This window comes from Archocentrus centrarchus, chromosome 5 (genome assembly GCF_007364275.1).
Source record: "Archocentrus centrarchus isolate MPI-CPG fArcCen1 chromosome 5, fArcCen1, whole genome shotgun sequence".
NCBI lineage: Eukaryota > Metazoa > Chordata > Actinopteri > Cichliformes > Cichlidae > Archocentrus > Archocentrus centrarchus.
Window position 1 is genome coordinate 4,713,570 of NC_044350.1, and position 16,489 is coordinate 4,730,058.

Genomic DNA, 16,489 nt, shown 5'->3' on the forward strand with positions numbered 1-16,489 from the left:
AAAAACCCATGCAGTGCTGGCATTCAGCTGCCTGTGCTGCACCCACTTTTATGAGACCATTTTATGATGATCTGCACAGATACTGATTTGTGATGAAAAGCACGCTGAGGATTTTAGCAGTTTATCGGAGCTCAGCAGTAAATCGGTGTTCAGACATCTCAGCTATATACTGTATAAGAGCATGTGTGCTAAATGTGTGTGTGTGTGTGTGTGCGTGCGTGCATGGAAATAAATCTCCAGTGCTGGCTCATGGACACAGCCTGCTTAGCTGTGCTGGTACTCAACGTTTGACAGCGTCCGGAGCTGCTTCCAACACACGGAACACAATGTGGTTTTCATGTAGAAGTTGGCTGGGGTGTAGAGGTGCAGGTTTGGCCCTGGACTTACTGCTCTTCAGCAGGTAGGAGGAAATGCTAAGAAAAAACTGAGGTGGAGAGTGTGGGGTCTTTATTTTTTAAAGCAGCCATATTGTAAATCATGTGGGGAAAGTGGCCCTCAGCAGGTGGGTTTATTCCATCAAAAAGCTGTTTGGACTGGATGAAGACATTCTCATCCTCGCTCAGTGCCAGACACAAACCTCCACAGTTTACAATTATCCAGCATTGGGACCACTCATCTATAGCCAGAATAAATCACTTTGCAGTTAGTGTTGATCCTACCTAAACTGAACCTGCCTCCTTATACCATAAATTCTAGGGAACACTGTTAGACTGTCTGAGATAAATTACTTTAATATGCGACTTTATTCTTGCAACACGGTGCTCAAAGTCTGCCAGTCGCTAGAGGTTTCTAATGGACGTTGCCTGCAACCATATCATTTTAACAATGGGTTAGGGATCTGCTAAAGAATGCAGAAGAGAGCTTCATCAACAGAAAACCTCTCTCTCGTTCATGAGTGGTTGGAAGAGTGGTTGGGGAGATTGACAGATGGGCTGCTGTACTGGACTGTTGTGGTAAAATGAAAGATGAGTATGAAGGTAAAGCAGTCAATTTAATAGTAAATCTACTGTATGCTCCTCTCCTCACCTATGACCATGAGCCATAGGCAGAGACCAAAAGAAAAGGATACAATGAAATGAAGTTCTTCTGAAGGGTGTCACCCTTAGAGACAGGGTGAGGAGCTCGATCATTTAGGAGGGACTCACTGTGTTTCCAGGCATGTCCTAATCAGAGACCCCAGGCCAGACCCAAGACACGCTGGAGAGATTATGTCTCTTGGATTGCTTAGGGATGTCCCGGTGTCCCCCTAAAATCTGGAGGAGGTGGCTGGGGAAAGGTATCTCTGCTTAGATTGTTGCCCCCCATGACCCAGATCCAGATCAGTCAGGGGCATATTTTAAAGGAAAAGAAAGAAAAGTAGATTGGAGAAACAAATAATGACAGAACAGGAAGAGGAAGCTATGAGGTTTCCATCTACACCTTTTATTTATGTATTTTTTGGTGCTGTTTCTGTTTGTACGTCTATATGTGTGTGTGGTGTGAACTTACACCGTGTACACATATAAGCCCAAATTCAAAGTTCATTTCACACAGAATAAAATAAACAGCTCATGTTAAAGTTTACACTGACTTCATATTCCTGAAAATGCACTTTTATAATGAGTTGCTCTGAGCTCTTACCATCCGTGCTGCTAGCAATCGTTGCTGCTTCCCAAACGAAATCAGGGATTGTAAAAACCGACCAGGCTGATGCTCTGACTTGTTTTTTTTCAGACCCAGGGGTACAACGTGAGAACGTGAGTTTTCATAAAGACTGGCCTCAAGTTCATCTAACCCCGTTCTTGAGTGTAACCACTGATTATGTAAACTCTGTATTTCCATTCATGAAGGTGATTGTAGCCTTTGATCTGTCTACCACCTCAAGGGTGTTCTTGACCCGCGGAGGCAGAAATCAGTCACATGCTGTGATTTTCTTAACCAAGAACCAAGTAAGTGATCTTAGATCTTTCAGCCTTCAGGTTTTGCTGAGTTGGCCACTCCTCAGTTTTTTTGCTGTCTCGCTTGTTATTATCTTTATTGATTATTATCTCTCAGCTTTATGGTGGCCTCCATCACTTGCATCAACATCTCTTTGGACTTCACATTGAGAGTTCCAGTGAACAGCTACCAAATACAAGTTCAACACATGGAATCAACTCCAGATCCTTTATCTGCTCAATTTGATTTGTCAAGGAATATAATGAATATTCAATTCAATTCAATTCAATTCAATTTTATTTATATAGCGCCAAATCACAACAAACTGTCGCCTCAAGGCGCTTTGTATTGTGGGTAAAGACCCTACAAAAATACAGAGAAAACCCAACAGTCAAAACGACCCCCTATGAGCAGCACTTGGCGACAGTGGGAAGGAAAAACTCCCTTTTAACAGGAAGAAACCTCCAGCAGAACCAGGCTCGGGGAGGGGCAGTCATCTGCCGCGACCGGTTGGGCTGAGGGGAGAGAAAGACATGCTGTGGAAGAGAGCCAGAGATTAATATCAATTAATGATTAAATGCAGAGTGGAGTATAAACAAAGTAAATAAGGTGAATGAGAAACAGTGCATTATGTGAACCCCCCAGCAGTCTAGGCCTATAGCAGCATAACTAAGGGATGGTTCAGGGTCACCTGATCCAGCCCTAACTATAAGCTTTATCATAAAGGAAAGTTTTAAGCCTAATCTTAAAAATAGAGAGGGTGTCTGTCTCCCGAATGCAAGCTGGGAGCTGGTTCCACAGAAGAGGCGCCTGAAAGCTGAAGGCTCTGCCTCCCATTCTACTCTTAAGTATCCTAGGAACCACAAGTAAGCCAGCAGTCTGAGAGCGAAGTGCTCTGTTGGGGTGATATGGTACTATGAGGTCTTTGAGATAAGATGGGGCCTGATTATTCAAGACCTTATATGTGAGGAGAAGAATTTTAAATTCTATTCTAGATTTAACAGGGAGCCAATGAAGAGAAGCCAATATGGGAGAAATCTGCTCTCTCTTTCTAGTCCCTGTCAGTACTCTAGCTGCAGCATTTTGGATCAGCTGAAGGCTTTTCAGGGAGCTTTTAGGACAGCCTGATAATAATGAATTACAATAATCCAGCCTAGAAGTAATAAATGCATGAATGAGCTTTTCAGCATCACTCTGAGAAAGGATGTTTCTAATTTTAGAAATATTGCGCAAATGCAAAAAAGCGGTCCTACATATTTGTTTAATATGTGCATTGAAGGACATATCCTGGTCAAAAATGACTCCAAGATTTCTCACAGTGTTACTGGAGGCCAAAGTAATATTAGACCTCATATGACGGTTGACTGACTGCTTGTCAATTTTGGGCCTTTGAAAATGGGGCGTTGTGTATAAAAGTGGCAGTACTGTAATTCCTAAGCAGTTAATTCAGTACTTTTGCTAAGCCCCTTGAATTAAAGCCTAAATTCTGCATTTCATACCTTGATTGTTTGATTTAAAATCAGCTGTGGTGGCGTACAGAGGCAAAATTACAAAAATTTTGATTTTGATCCTAAATTTTATTCATAGATGTTCTTAAAATGTCTTTAAAGTCTTAGACGCCCTGTGTGTGTGAGTGGAGTACGTGTCTGACTGCCAGGCAGCATCAGATGAGGCTACCACTGGTCACCGCAAGGATTATTTTGACAAGGTGGGTTGCTGCTAGTTAATAGATACATGTAACACACATACACACACACACACACACACACACACACACACACATGCACTCTTTCACCCGCATACACAGACAGCGTTGGTTGTGGGAATGGTGTATTCAGTGTCCAGGTGTTAAGGGAAAGTTTTTTGCAGTTCAGCTGATGACAGACACACGGCTATAACCACACCATCACAGAAAGCATGTGTGCAGGAGTAGACTCAGTGATCCTCCATACCAGCATCCAGAGATGGAGCTTTGGCAGCTAAAGCCCCCATCAACAGCCTGATCCACCATCTCTGTGGGGGAGAAGCTGTCACTTTCACTCCTCCTTCTGATGCATCCTTATCTGATCAGTCCACGCTGGGATGAACTGTATTCTTAAAGACCTTAACTGGGTGTTTGGAATTTTACTACAACCTAAATTAAGCTAATTTTGTGTGGACCCATGTGAAAAACAGACCATGTTAAATTTCACTGTAAATGCCTCAGTGCATGTCTTTTTCAATAAGTCCAAAAACCCACTTGTTCATTAACACTATTTAAAACTATCTGTGTGCTGAACTCGAATCACAAATGAATCATGAAAAATGTTTTCTTCAGCTACACAAGCTGCTGCATTTATTATTAAAATCTCTATTTAGCTCTGAAAGGGATGTCAGACTTTCAGCCTGAGAATTTTATCCACATTGCCCCTGTTTGTCCATCCATCTTCTTCCACTTATCCTTTTCAGGGTCGTGGGGAGCCTATCCCAGCTAGGGAGCTGGAGCCTATCCCAGCTGTCATAGGGCGTGAGACAGGGTACACCCCCAAATAGTTTGCCACCCTGCTGCTAACACAGAGAGACAGACAACCATTCACACCTATGGGCAATTTAGAATCACCACTTAACCTTGGTTAATGGTGGAGTAGGTAGCGAGCTGGGAAATCCTTCTAAAAATGAGTGAAAACACTGTTAGCCCTAAACACCAAATCCAACTTAATAAGTGTTATCAATCCCTCTTCAACCGATGACATTAGAAGACACTTTTGTATAAATAATGGGCCATGATGATTGATGTACACTCAATATGTATGTAAAAATTAAGGTTATGTATCTAAAATAAAGATGAAAACAAAGAATCACCAATTAACCTAACCCCACATCTTTTTGGGAGGAAATTTGAGAAAACCCACACAAATACGGGGAGCTACACACAGAAAGGCCCGGGCCAAGGTGGATTTAAAAAAAAAAATACTTTATCGTTCATATGAATGGGTGAGTGTGTCCAAACTTTTGACTGTTGGAGGTCAGGAGGGCAGTGGTTCATATGCTTTCTAGGACTTGCCATCTGCACAGTAAGCTCATGAGAAAGCATTTCATCGAAAACATTATTGGAGCTCCAGGATTTTCTATCATGTGATCGGCTTGATTTGCACGGATCCCCTCAGCAGCGTAAAGCTAGAATACAGCTCAAACATTTCATATGCGATTTAAAACAGATTCAAAATGCTAATATGCGTGTCTCGATGCCCACCAGCGTGGTTTTAACACCCGCTCTGCTTGTGCTCCGCAACGTGGCCGTTTCAGGGCAAAAAACACTAGAGACACCGGAGGAGAGCCGAGAGGGAAGATGAGGGGAGGAGGGCAGGAGGAGAAAGAATTGCAACTGTCATCACAAACAAGAACCATCTGTCTCATTTGTGTAACTTGTTTTCTTTTAATATGAGAAGTATGCTGAAGAGATCTGGGAGTTTGAGAGAGGCCTGGGAGGGCCGGGCCCTGGGCTAAAGCCAGCCTTCTCCTGGGTTCTCTGAGCGAGTGGCATTAATATCCTGCCAACCTGCACTGTTAACCCTTTGCACACTCACAACACACACTGATGGAGAAAGGTAGAGAAGGTATATGCACATAGCTGAGTGGTAAATTGAGCTGTTTGGGAGAAGAATGGTTGGGAAGGTTTATGCATTGGGTTGATCATGTCATGAATATGTACCAAATTTGATTTGATAGAGTTTCCCCAAAGGTGAAAGACATTATCCCTTCAGTACGCTGTTTAATCATGCTAAGACTGTGTCTGCAGGGAGCCAAAGCTAATTCAGAAATCCCAGGCTTGGTTCCATAAGTAAGGAAACGTTCACGATCCAGTTGATTTGATCCCATAGATCATCCTCAGAACAAATCCTTACCTAATATACTGTATATGTTTTTGACAACTTTTGACCATAGCCATTTTTTATAATGCATTTGAAATCACAAAGGTTCACTTCTTTAGTAAATGAAAACACCAGAGCTGAGTATGAAATCAGTTCTGGTTTAGTGATTCACTCCTTCGTACCCACAGTTATGGCTATGAGCAGTAAATTCTGATGTCAGACACTCATTTATAATCATTATTGTCACTGCAGGCTCTGAGGTTCTGCAGCAGTCATTTTGGTATCTACAGTACTGTGCAAAAGTCTTGCACCAACACTCATTTCTTCATATTTTGCCAGGAAAACAGGAAATAGTTGCAGCGATTTATCAAAATATGTGCAAACATGCATGGAAATACAGTATATAAGACAAAAACAGAGTATGATTATAACAAGCTTGAAAGTCAATATGAGGGCCTTTGTTCTTCAACACAGCATGAAATCTCTTAGGCAAGCTTCCCTGGAATTTCTTTAACTAGTCTTCAGGAATTGTTCTCCAGGTTTCTTGAAGGACATCCAAAGATCTTCTTTGGATGTTGGCTGCCTTTTGGTCCATTCTCTGCCAAGATGATCACACACTGCTTCAAAAATGTGGAGGTCCGGGCTCTGGGGAGGCCAATCCATGACTGACAGCGTTTAATTGTCTGTTTCCTTATCCAGGTGCTTTTACTGCACTGGCAGTGTGTTTGGGATCACTGTCGTCTGCTTTGGTGTTGTGGGTGGGCCTCATTTTCCCTAATTTTCTGCTGAAAATAGACAAACAACAGACAAGGTGGGAGTTATATCTGAAAATTTCTGCATGTTTTATTTTTCTCCTTGAACGCCAGAGGCAGTTTCTGTTGAGATAAGTTAATGAAAGTGAAGTGCAGTGCACTGCTCTCTGTGTTGATATCAGTCTCACTCTTTCTCTCTCTTGTGTAAGACAGTTTATTTATTTAATTACAATTTGGATCTCAGTGTTTAAGTGAATTGATTGGCTACACTGTCTTCACAATCCACAGTAAAAATAACAATGATAGATCAGGTATTGTTTTCTTAATTTATACACGCGTGTATACCCGCTAGAAGCAGCTGGAAGCAGTAAACACATCGAAATGAGTTTATATAAAAGGAAAAATGAAGCCGTAGCCAATCAGATCCCTCCCAGATGGTACTGCATCGTGAATCAAAAATGACAGTAAATTTCTGCATTCATAATTTCATCAGTTTTGACAAGATCCCGAACACCACTGTCTGACACACAGCCTCTCTCCTGATCTCCTCTGTACAGATTGATGACAGTTTGAACCAAAAATCTCATATTTGCATTCATCGCTCCATAAGACCTGTTGCCACTGAGTTTTAGTCCAGTTCTTGTGTAGTGTGGTATACCTCAGCCTTTTCTTCCTGTTTCTCTTCCTTAAAAACAGCTTCTTGACAGCCAGCCTTCCACTCAAACCATTTCTCCTGAGGCTTCAGTATGCAACAGTAGCTGGACCGATTCAAGGGCCATCTCTCAGGACCTGTTTAAGGTCTCTGCTGTATTTTTTCTTATTTCTAGAGGACCAGTGACTTTAAAAAACACCAACAATCTAACAGCTCCTGAAAAATGAAATTCCTGAAATTGCCCCTGGTGTCTGGCTGCAGTATGGGTTCATCCCAAAGCTTTGATTGACAGCTTCAATCAAACTTGCATATTTTTGTTGGGGAATTGCAGATAAAAAATAGCAAAGCCTAATATTTATGAGCTGAAACCAAATGATTATGTCTGTCATACTATTAATACGCAAAAATCTATGTTTAATTTACTTTTGAGAAATTTTTTCAACACCAACATTATGACATTCAACTTTGGTGCTGCAAGTTTTTGATTCAAATACCCCGGTTAAAATGGATTATTCTTAATATGTTATGTTCACAAAATTACATGTGGTGTACCCTGTACAGCCTGCATCCTCTGAGAGAAATAATATAAAGCATTAATATATCTTACTCAGCTGGCAGCTGATCAAAACACTGGCGATAATAATGCCGCATATTTTACAGTGTTTTCCTGCAGGACTGGAAGCCTGCACTATCATTTCATCTTTACAGGCCTCCTTTTAAAAAGCACCAATGACTCAAAGGTAAAATACTCTGCTTGATAACCTGTTGGTATATAAAGCTGTCTCTTTTATTTTAAAAGAAAAACATCAGTTGTCAGCAGAAGCGTAGACTGAAAAAAATGTAATGTTACACTGGGCTACAGAAAGGCTGGTGAACCATTTCAGTACTTCATCAGTGACAGAAAGTCTGGCTGTGTTGACGGGGCTGTATCTGAGCATGTGTACTACAGTTTGCCAGTAATGAGTCATTTTAAATGCTAAACATGCTAAAATGATGCGGACACCAGATCCTCCATGGATCCGTTTGCTCTCGTGCATCCGGTGGAGAATCAAGCAGGAGGCTGAAGGCTGAGACAAATGGCCACTTTGAGGTGGGCTCCAAAAATGAATCATGTCAAAACGTCCGACTAAAAGAATAAAAAACAAATTCAATGGCTGGTGCAGAAAAATGATTTTTGATATAACTTGACGCATGGCCACTTTGGCTGAGAAGCTCCAACACATGGAGGTGTGCTTAGGCCTCGCCTCCACTAATTTGGCTCATTGAACTGGATCTCTTCAGTTTGTGGTGAACTGCTGTGTGGCTCAGCTTGTTCAAGAGATCTGCACCTCACTTCTTGGAGTAAAAGTCTAGTATTTTATAGTCTGTTACTTCGCCAATATGTGTATCGGCACATTGCTCCTATGCAGTTTGTGGGTGCAGCCTTCTTACCGTGCTTTCTAAATACGGTCACATATCCAGCTTCAAAAAAACCAACATGGCCGCTGCCAAAGCACTAACGTTGAGGCTTCAAAATGTGGAGTCTAAAAGCTGGCGGTGAAAAGCTGACATGATGAGGGTTTAGATGAATCAGTGGATAAAATATTTTTCATTGTGTGTCATCAAAGGTGTTTGTGTCTGTCAGGGAGTGCCTGGGTGGGGGTGGGGGTGCTCTGGCCTGTAAAATGTTTGTGTGGATAGTAGGTATGCTAAGTATTAGTCTAAAATGTCAGCTATGATTAGCTTAAACATTTGTGTCTCAGCACTCATAAATCTGGATTTGTTGCATTTTAATTCTGACAGACTCGCAAATGCACATAGATTGAGTGGTAAAAGCCCCACCGTCAGCCTCTTGTCTCTGCCACAACCGCAGCAAACCACAAGCAGCATTAGAGTTCTCTGATTGGCTCATTGTACAGTATGTGTCGCTGTCTGACAGGGAGAGTGCACGCACGCACGCACACACACACACACACACACACACACACACACACAGATATGCATGCAGACTTTCTCAATCAGTGTGGCCACCACCACCCACCTTATGTAGGCCATCGCAGTGGCTTAATGAAGGACAGATCCAAGAGTGGTTAGAGTTACGCTTTCTGCAGAGTGGGGAGCTGACTGAGACCACTGTTAAGTCAATGATATTGCAGGAGAAAGAGCAAGAAAGCCAGAGTTGGAGGGGTGCAGGGGGGGGCAGTATGATACTGATAGAGATAGAAGGAGAAAAAAAAGCTTGTGCCATGTGGTCTGCATTTCACTGTAATCCCTGTTCTAGCCTGGTGTTCCTGCCTGTGCTCCTTCTTCAGCCCAAACTCAATCAGGCGGTCTTTGAAATCCGAGCAGTCGCTCTGGTTCTTCCCAAAACTGCGTTCCCCACGCTGCAAGAAACACGTCCTTAGTTAATATACCATAAGTGCTGTTATATGGTGCATAAACTGTGTTTATAGGTTTCAGGGGTGCAGGGAAGCACCTCACGGTGTACCGCAGATACACACACACACACACACACACACATGCCCAACACTCACAAAATACTACACAGTACAAACTGTGGCCACATCATAATGCAGCTGAAAGACACGGGAAATGGATGATTTTATTGAAGTATGTGAAAGTCTGTCAGTCAGCAGAGCTCTGTGCATGTGTGTGTTTGGAAGAGGATCTGCACTCTTTCACTTTCCATCTTCCTCTCCTCTCTCTCTCTCTCAAGGGCGCGCACACACACACACACACACACACACACACACACACACACACACACACACACACACACACACACAAAATACGCGTGTTCTTATGAAAGAAGCAACAAAAGTCTTTTGGTGACACAGCATATATTCATTATTAACATACATTCATAGGCAGTATAATCTTCAGTGTATAAGTCTTTACAGATCTACAGTATGTCTCTATGATGATAGCAAGTTATTATAGGAAAGCCTGGCTTTATGATGACAACAGAGTCCTGAAAGTGGCATGGGAAACTGTGTTTGTCTGTGTGTTTGTGTGTGTGTTAGGAAAGGAACAGGGAACACTGGACATGTGGTTGGATGTTTGTTGCTCTATGTGCGCTTGGAGAGAAAGTGCTTCAGTCATCGTGTATGAACATGCTCGACAGCCCTCTGGCAGACCCCTTTTGTACGTCTGACTGTGTATTTACATTGCGTCTGTTTGGAGATGCATGCATGTCACTGTGTGTTAACTTGACTGTGTGTTGTTTGCATTAAGCTGACTAGCATTTGGCAGATGGCAGCGTGCAGGAGAAGGTCAAGATCAACATCAGTTCCCAAATGAGCACACAATGTATACTGAGGATATGCAACAAATCCTGTTAAAGCTGATCTGCAAAGTGTTTTTCATGTAATCTTTCTGGTTTCTGTTTGTTGGTAGCAGCTGTGGGTGAATACAGGAGTCTTTCTGGAGCAATGTTTGTGAGTGTTTTGTTTGACTGACGCCCATCACCTGCTTACTGAAAGAACAGGACACAGCTGACAGTGGCTTTTATTTGTCCGTCGTTGTCCTTCCTTTGATAGGAAGACAGTGAATGAGTGAGCGGAGCAGCATCAGGGCACTGTGGAGGGCAAAATAAGTGACTAAGAGGCAGCTCAGCCTCAGCTCAGCCACTCGGAAAGCAAATCACAAAGTGTTCCTCTTTGTTGGTTGAGCCTGTCCTCTGACAGACTCGCAATCTCCATTTTTGACATCCAGCACTCCAAGTGAGTCCCTGAAGCAGCAGCAGCAGCAGCAGCAGCAGCAGGAAGGGCCGAAGGCAAACAACCCTCCTCCTTAACTCCTTAAACCAACCCCCCCAACTGCCTAGCCATTTGTCTACTTTGTCCATTATAATCACCACTCATCTGTTTGTCTGTAGTCCTTCTAGGACGATCCCTGTCAATCCCCTCAGCACCCTTCTCAACAAATAAGTTAAACATTACAAAAATAAGGATCAGTGACAAACCAAACGTGATCATGAGGGAGTGAGACAGGAACTGAAAGATGCTCTCTACTTGAGAAGAAACAAACAGACTGTAGCGTTGTAGGAAATCCCATGCCTAATCTACTGATGTCCATTAAGGTGGCAAAAAAGGATTGGATGACCTTTGACCTCTCAAGCGCTCAGTCTGTTTCTATTGAATAGCAGTAGAAGGCTGGGATGGTATCAAGGTTTGAGGAGATGAAGGAGCTAAACCAGTCCTCCTTACTCCCTCTCTCCTTGGACTGATCAGGAGTATGGGGTATTTGTTTTGTCCATCAGCATTTCCCTCTGTACCTCCACCTCCATCACCGGCATGTGTGAATCTCCACCATTTTACGGCACTGTTTGCATTTGACATAACAGCACCAGTGGAACTTACAGCTGCACCTGTCCACCACCTCCACCTCTTGTGTCTGGAAGCCACGGCCGCAGCACATCAGCTCACAGCCGTCTATGGCCTTGGAGGTTCTGTTACACTGACGGCCCACCGTGCCCAGCATTCCCGGCGTGCGTGGATCATAATCACAAAAATCTGGACTTGGCTCCAGGTAGACCAGATCTTCATCTGTGTGAGGTTTGAACTGGGAATTGCGAGGAACCAGGACTTTGGTCGTGCCCACCTTGCGCTGCTCCACTTCAGTGGCGCCATCAAACTTCTCCTTGATGATGTTACCCACCTTGCGAAAGGGTGGCATGGCTTTCCAGCAGGTCTTCACCTCACAGGAGCCTGATACTCCATGGCATTTGCACTCCACACGCATGTGGGACAGGATGGCCTGCAGGGATTGCAAAGAACATTTGGTTTGCTGACACAACTTTAAAGGTCGTGATTACATAAAAACTTGACAACATCTGCTTCTAAATGTGAAATGCGCTCTCAGTAACACCTAAAACAAAAAAATTGGAGCTTTGACTAGTATTTTACTTTTAGTATTTTAGTTCTATCTGTACCTACAATACAAAGCGCCTTGAGGCGACTGTTTGTTGTGATTTGGCGTTATACAAATAAAACTGAATTGAATTGAATTCTATTAAAGGATGAGACAACTGACTTTGCATTTGTCTCGAATTCATTGTAATGGATGTAATGTAACTCTGCAGTAGAGCAACTCAGTTCCTTTCATTTTGGCCTGTGGAATTACCAGACTTGACTTGAGGATTTTTCTCTTGTAGCTTCAGTTTGGTTAGGCTGACTTAGGCTTCTCCTGAATGGCTCTTCACTTAACTTGGACCTTTCTTTAATAATTAGTGATTTGATGGCACTAAAGATGATTCTCAACTTGGCTGGACCTGTTTTTAGTAATAGACTAAAAACCTTTGCATACTGTACTGTAACATGACACAAACCTCGGACCTGTCACCAGTCACTTAATACTTAAACTTATTCCAAAGAAGTTAAAACCCGAACTAGAAGTGCCCCAAACGACTCGAGAAGACTGAAATAGATATGAAAACCCTACAAAATGTAAGATTGACCTTTTATTTGTTGATCTGTTAAATGACTAGGACAGAACCGCCCAGCTTGAACAGTGCAATTGTCTCTTACGACCTCAGGCTTGGCTTTCTACTTGGTTAGACTGACTTGATTGTCTCAGATTACTTGAAGCGTGACTATAATGGACATCAGAAACCTACAGAGATCAAATCGGCCTTTTATGTCTTGACGTGGACTCAAAATGAATAGACTTATCTTGGAAATGTCTTGAGGCTTGACCTAGACTTTTTTTTTTTATCTTGAATGACTTAAAACTTGATTGTCTCAAATAACTTGAACATAAACCACAGCTCTTCACCAACAGCAGCGAGTTACCTTTCTTCCAGCCTCGTTGTTGTGCAGGTTCATGAGAGCCCGACTGGAGGACTGGCCTTTACTCCTCTCCCTCACGTCGACAAAGGACTGAGAGAAGGCCACTCCATATGCAATATTATCACTGCAGCCTGACCACTGGAACCCTAATACAGGATATTATTGAGGAGACAGGAAGCTGTTATTTGTATGGCCTCCAGCCTTTAAATGTTGCATTGATACTATACTAGAAGCTACTTTGCAGGCACTGTTTATTCTGTATGAACTCATAATTCAGTGTGGAAATGTATGTGGGGTGGCTGTACACATGTGGCTTTAAAATGATGTAATTAATATTCTAACAATCACGTCTACTTCAAAAATAATTGTTATTATTTAGTCCTATTTCTGTATTAAACTGCACAGGATCAGTTGGCCCTTGTGCCAACTCCTTTTCTGAGTGTGTGTTTGTGTGTAAGAGCGAGAGAGACCTACCTTCTGGACTGACTCCATGTACATTGTGGTCACAGCCACATTTTTCCAGCTCTCCGCTGCTGCAGGCCCTCGTGACCGCAAATGCCACACTGGCTGCTGAGATGGCATACACAAAGGCTGCTTCACGGGTGCCTAACACACATGCATAAATACAAGCACACATAGTCATATTGATTCATTATACAAATGAAAACCACTTGTACTTCTGAATGATAAGGAAAAGAGTATGTGTGTGTATACACAAAAGAGTGTTAAAATCTGAAGGATTAAGCCCAGACATTAATATGCAGGAGCCAATATAAATGGAAACAAGCTCAAACATTTCACAGCATATAAAACGTGACGAGTTATTTATGTTGCAGTTTTGAAAATGCATGGCAGATAAACCTCTTTTAGTCTTACAGACCAGCTTTAGTGCTGTCTGTCACAGAAGTGTCTTCACTGCCATGTATAATCTTACCTTGTGTGACCACTTTCCCAAACACAGGCATCGACTCCAGAGTGGAGCAGTTCCATCGACGGTTACGAAACTGGAACTGACACTCATCTATAGCCAGCTGGGCTCCACGACGCACCGCATCCATCACTTCCACGCTGCGCTTACAGATCTGAACCTGTAGTGGGCACACAGGAGCTGTGTCAGCCACAAACAAGAGCATGCACTCAAAAATGATTTACTGTTCTGATCTGAAGATTTCTCTTACCCTGGAAATAAAATGTGGAGTATTTTTTTTTTACTGAAATGCTGTTATTGAATTAATTGTGGTGCCAACCTGAAAATAAATACTAGAGAAAACCATATACTATATAAATATATATTAAAAAAAAAAAAAAAAATATATATATATATATATATATATATATATATATATATATATATATATATATATATATATATATATATATATAAAAATCACAGCCAAAACTCACATCGGAAACAAATGTGTCCGTCTGTGTACATGTTTCAGTTTGGACAATGAACAGAGAGGGGTTTTCAACCACCGCAGACGTGCTCCCATGCAGTCCTCCAAAATCCCAACTACACTCGCTGGGAATGTATGACCTATGCGTTGGACAAATGCTGATTGGTTGACAAGTGGGCCGGAACAGGGAAGGGAATGACAGTGGAGTTCACCAGGAAAAAAACTTTAAGATTGAAAAGTACAGCATGATAAGCACACACAGTGGCTGCAGTGGACACTTTTCATTGTTTCTAACACTCTGTTTCACTTGACCTCATTGTATGGTGTAATTTTGCTCTTTTCAGTGCCTGGCTGATGGACCAGCAACAGCACAATCAAGAAAGGCAGTGTTTGACTGCCTGCGGACTGCCTTCGTGTACCCCTGTTCAAGCATAAAACAAGCTTAAGCCATTGTTAGGGTTACTGTTCCATCCATCCATTCACTTCCACTTATCCTGGAGCCCACCCCAGCTGTCATAGGGCGAGAGGCAGGGTACATCCTGTACAGGTCACCAGCCTGTTGCAGGGCTAACACAGAGAGACAGACAACCATTCACACTCACAGTCACACCTATGGGCAATTTAGAATCACCAATTAACCTAACCCCACTAACTGCATGTCTTTGGACTGTGGGAGGAAACCGGAGGAAACCCACGCAGACACGGGAAGAACATGCAAACTCCACCCAGAAAGGCTCAGGCCAAGGTGGATTCAAACCCAGACGTTCTAGCTGTTCTGCTAACCACCATGCCACCATGCTTTTTACTGTTAACTGGTAAAAATTAAGCCAACAAGGATGTGTGAAAAAAAAAGCCCCTCAAGTAGCCACTTGAAGCTGGCTTAAAAAAATGAGTCAATTCCCACAGACCCCTGTGTTAAAATGCCCAATTTCAGCCATAAAAATAACCTATACATGTATATGCAGCTGAAGCTGATATTTTTAGGCCTCGCCTTAGCTAAAATGAGTCACTGGCTTCAATCTGTTGATCAAGTTAATTGCTCTTGGTGCTTTTTGGAGCATTTGTAATGGAATTATCTAACAAATAACATGGTTTGCTGTGTTCTTCAGCCCATCCAAGAAGCTTACACACCAGCTTTGGTGAAAATTTTGGTGGAATTACAGTATTTAATTATTCTGTTACTTACATTATAGCAGGTAGCCAGTCTGTGCCTGTGGTTTCCACCTATACACTTTATGGATGTAGCATAGCTTGCTAATGAATTAGCTGTCCACCCTATGATCTAAATATGATCATTTCTGACCCCCCCCCCCCTAAAAAAAAAAAAAACCAAAAAAAAACCAAAACAAAAAACCATACTGAAGGTAAAAGTGTCAGCGCTAAAGCTTCAAAACAGGGCTTCAAAAAACAAAAATCTAAATCATGGTGGCTGCTTCCATCTTTGATATACAGTCTATTGTTACTACCCACTTAGGCACATCCTTAAACTTTAATGACATCACCATGCTTACATTCTCATAGTCTCAGTATTAGCATGGTAATGTTTAGTGGGTATGTTTGTTTAGCACGTTGGCATGCTGAAAGTTACATAATACCTGTAATTAGTTGGCAGGTATTCTGTCAGAAACCAAAATACAGGACAAATTAGATTTGACCTGATGAAGGGGCCACATGACAAGTAAGAGGATCATCAGTTACATTCCATTGCAAATTTTCCTGAAGGGCAAATTTCATTGCAATCCATCCAAAACTTGTCAGAAAAAATTTCATCCTAAACCACAAATGTCAACTTCGAGGTGGCGCCGGAGGAAAAGTCAGGGGATCAGCAAAGTCATGTCTGGGACCCAGGAATGTCTGTAGAAAATTATGCCCCAATATATCCAGTAGATATTGAGATATTTCCCTGGATAATGGAACATTTGGGATTGCTGGTGGCACTACAGGAAATGTCTGGGGATCACCTAAGTCAATAGGACTTATCCTTTGGGGAATATCAGTGTAAAAATCAGTGGTAATGCAACTAGTAGTTGGTGAGACACACTGAGTGGCTGAAAAACCAACATACCAACTTTGCTATCTCTAAATAAGTTCCAACTATCATGGCAAGGTTGTGTCCACGTTGTTCGCCATATGGCTTACTTTAACATGTGTT

At 42.3% G+C, this 16,489-nt stretch overlaps 1 protein-coding gene across 1 annotated transcript in view; it reads right to left on the reverse strand.

Moving 5' to 3' along the window:
- Nucleotides 1-10,039: 10,039 nt before the first annotated feature.
- The window catches only part of wnt4 (wingless-type MMTV integration site family, member 4), a 34,432-nt gene continuing 27,982 nt past the window's right edge, over nucleotides 10,040-16,489 (reverse strand). Inside the window, exons 3-6 of the mRNA XM_030730059.1 lie at nucleotides 13,875-14,028; nucleotides 13,415-13,546; nucleotides 12,944-13,086; nucleotides 10,040-11,909 (exon numbers count right to left, since the gene is read on the reverse strand). Of these exons, the coding sequence (XP_030585919.1) occupies nucleotides 11,439-11,909; nucleotides 12,944-13,086; nucleotides 13,415-13,546; nucleotides 13,875-14,028 (900 nt within the window). The 3' untranslated portion in view covers nucleotides 10,040-11,438. The remainder of the gene's footprint in view (nucleotides 11,910-12,943; nucleotides 13,087-13,414; nucleotides 13,547-13,874; nucleotides 14,029-16,489) is intronic.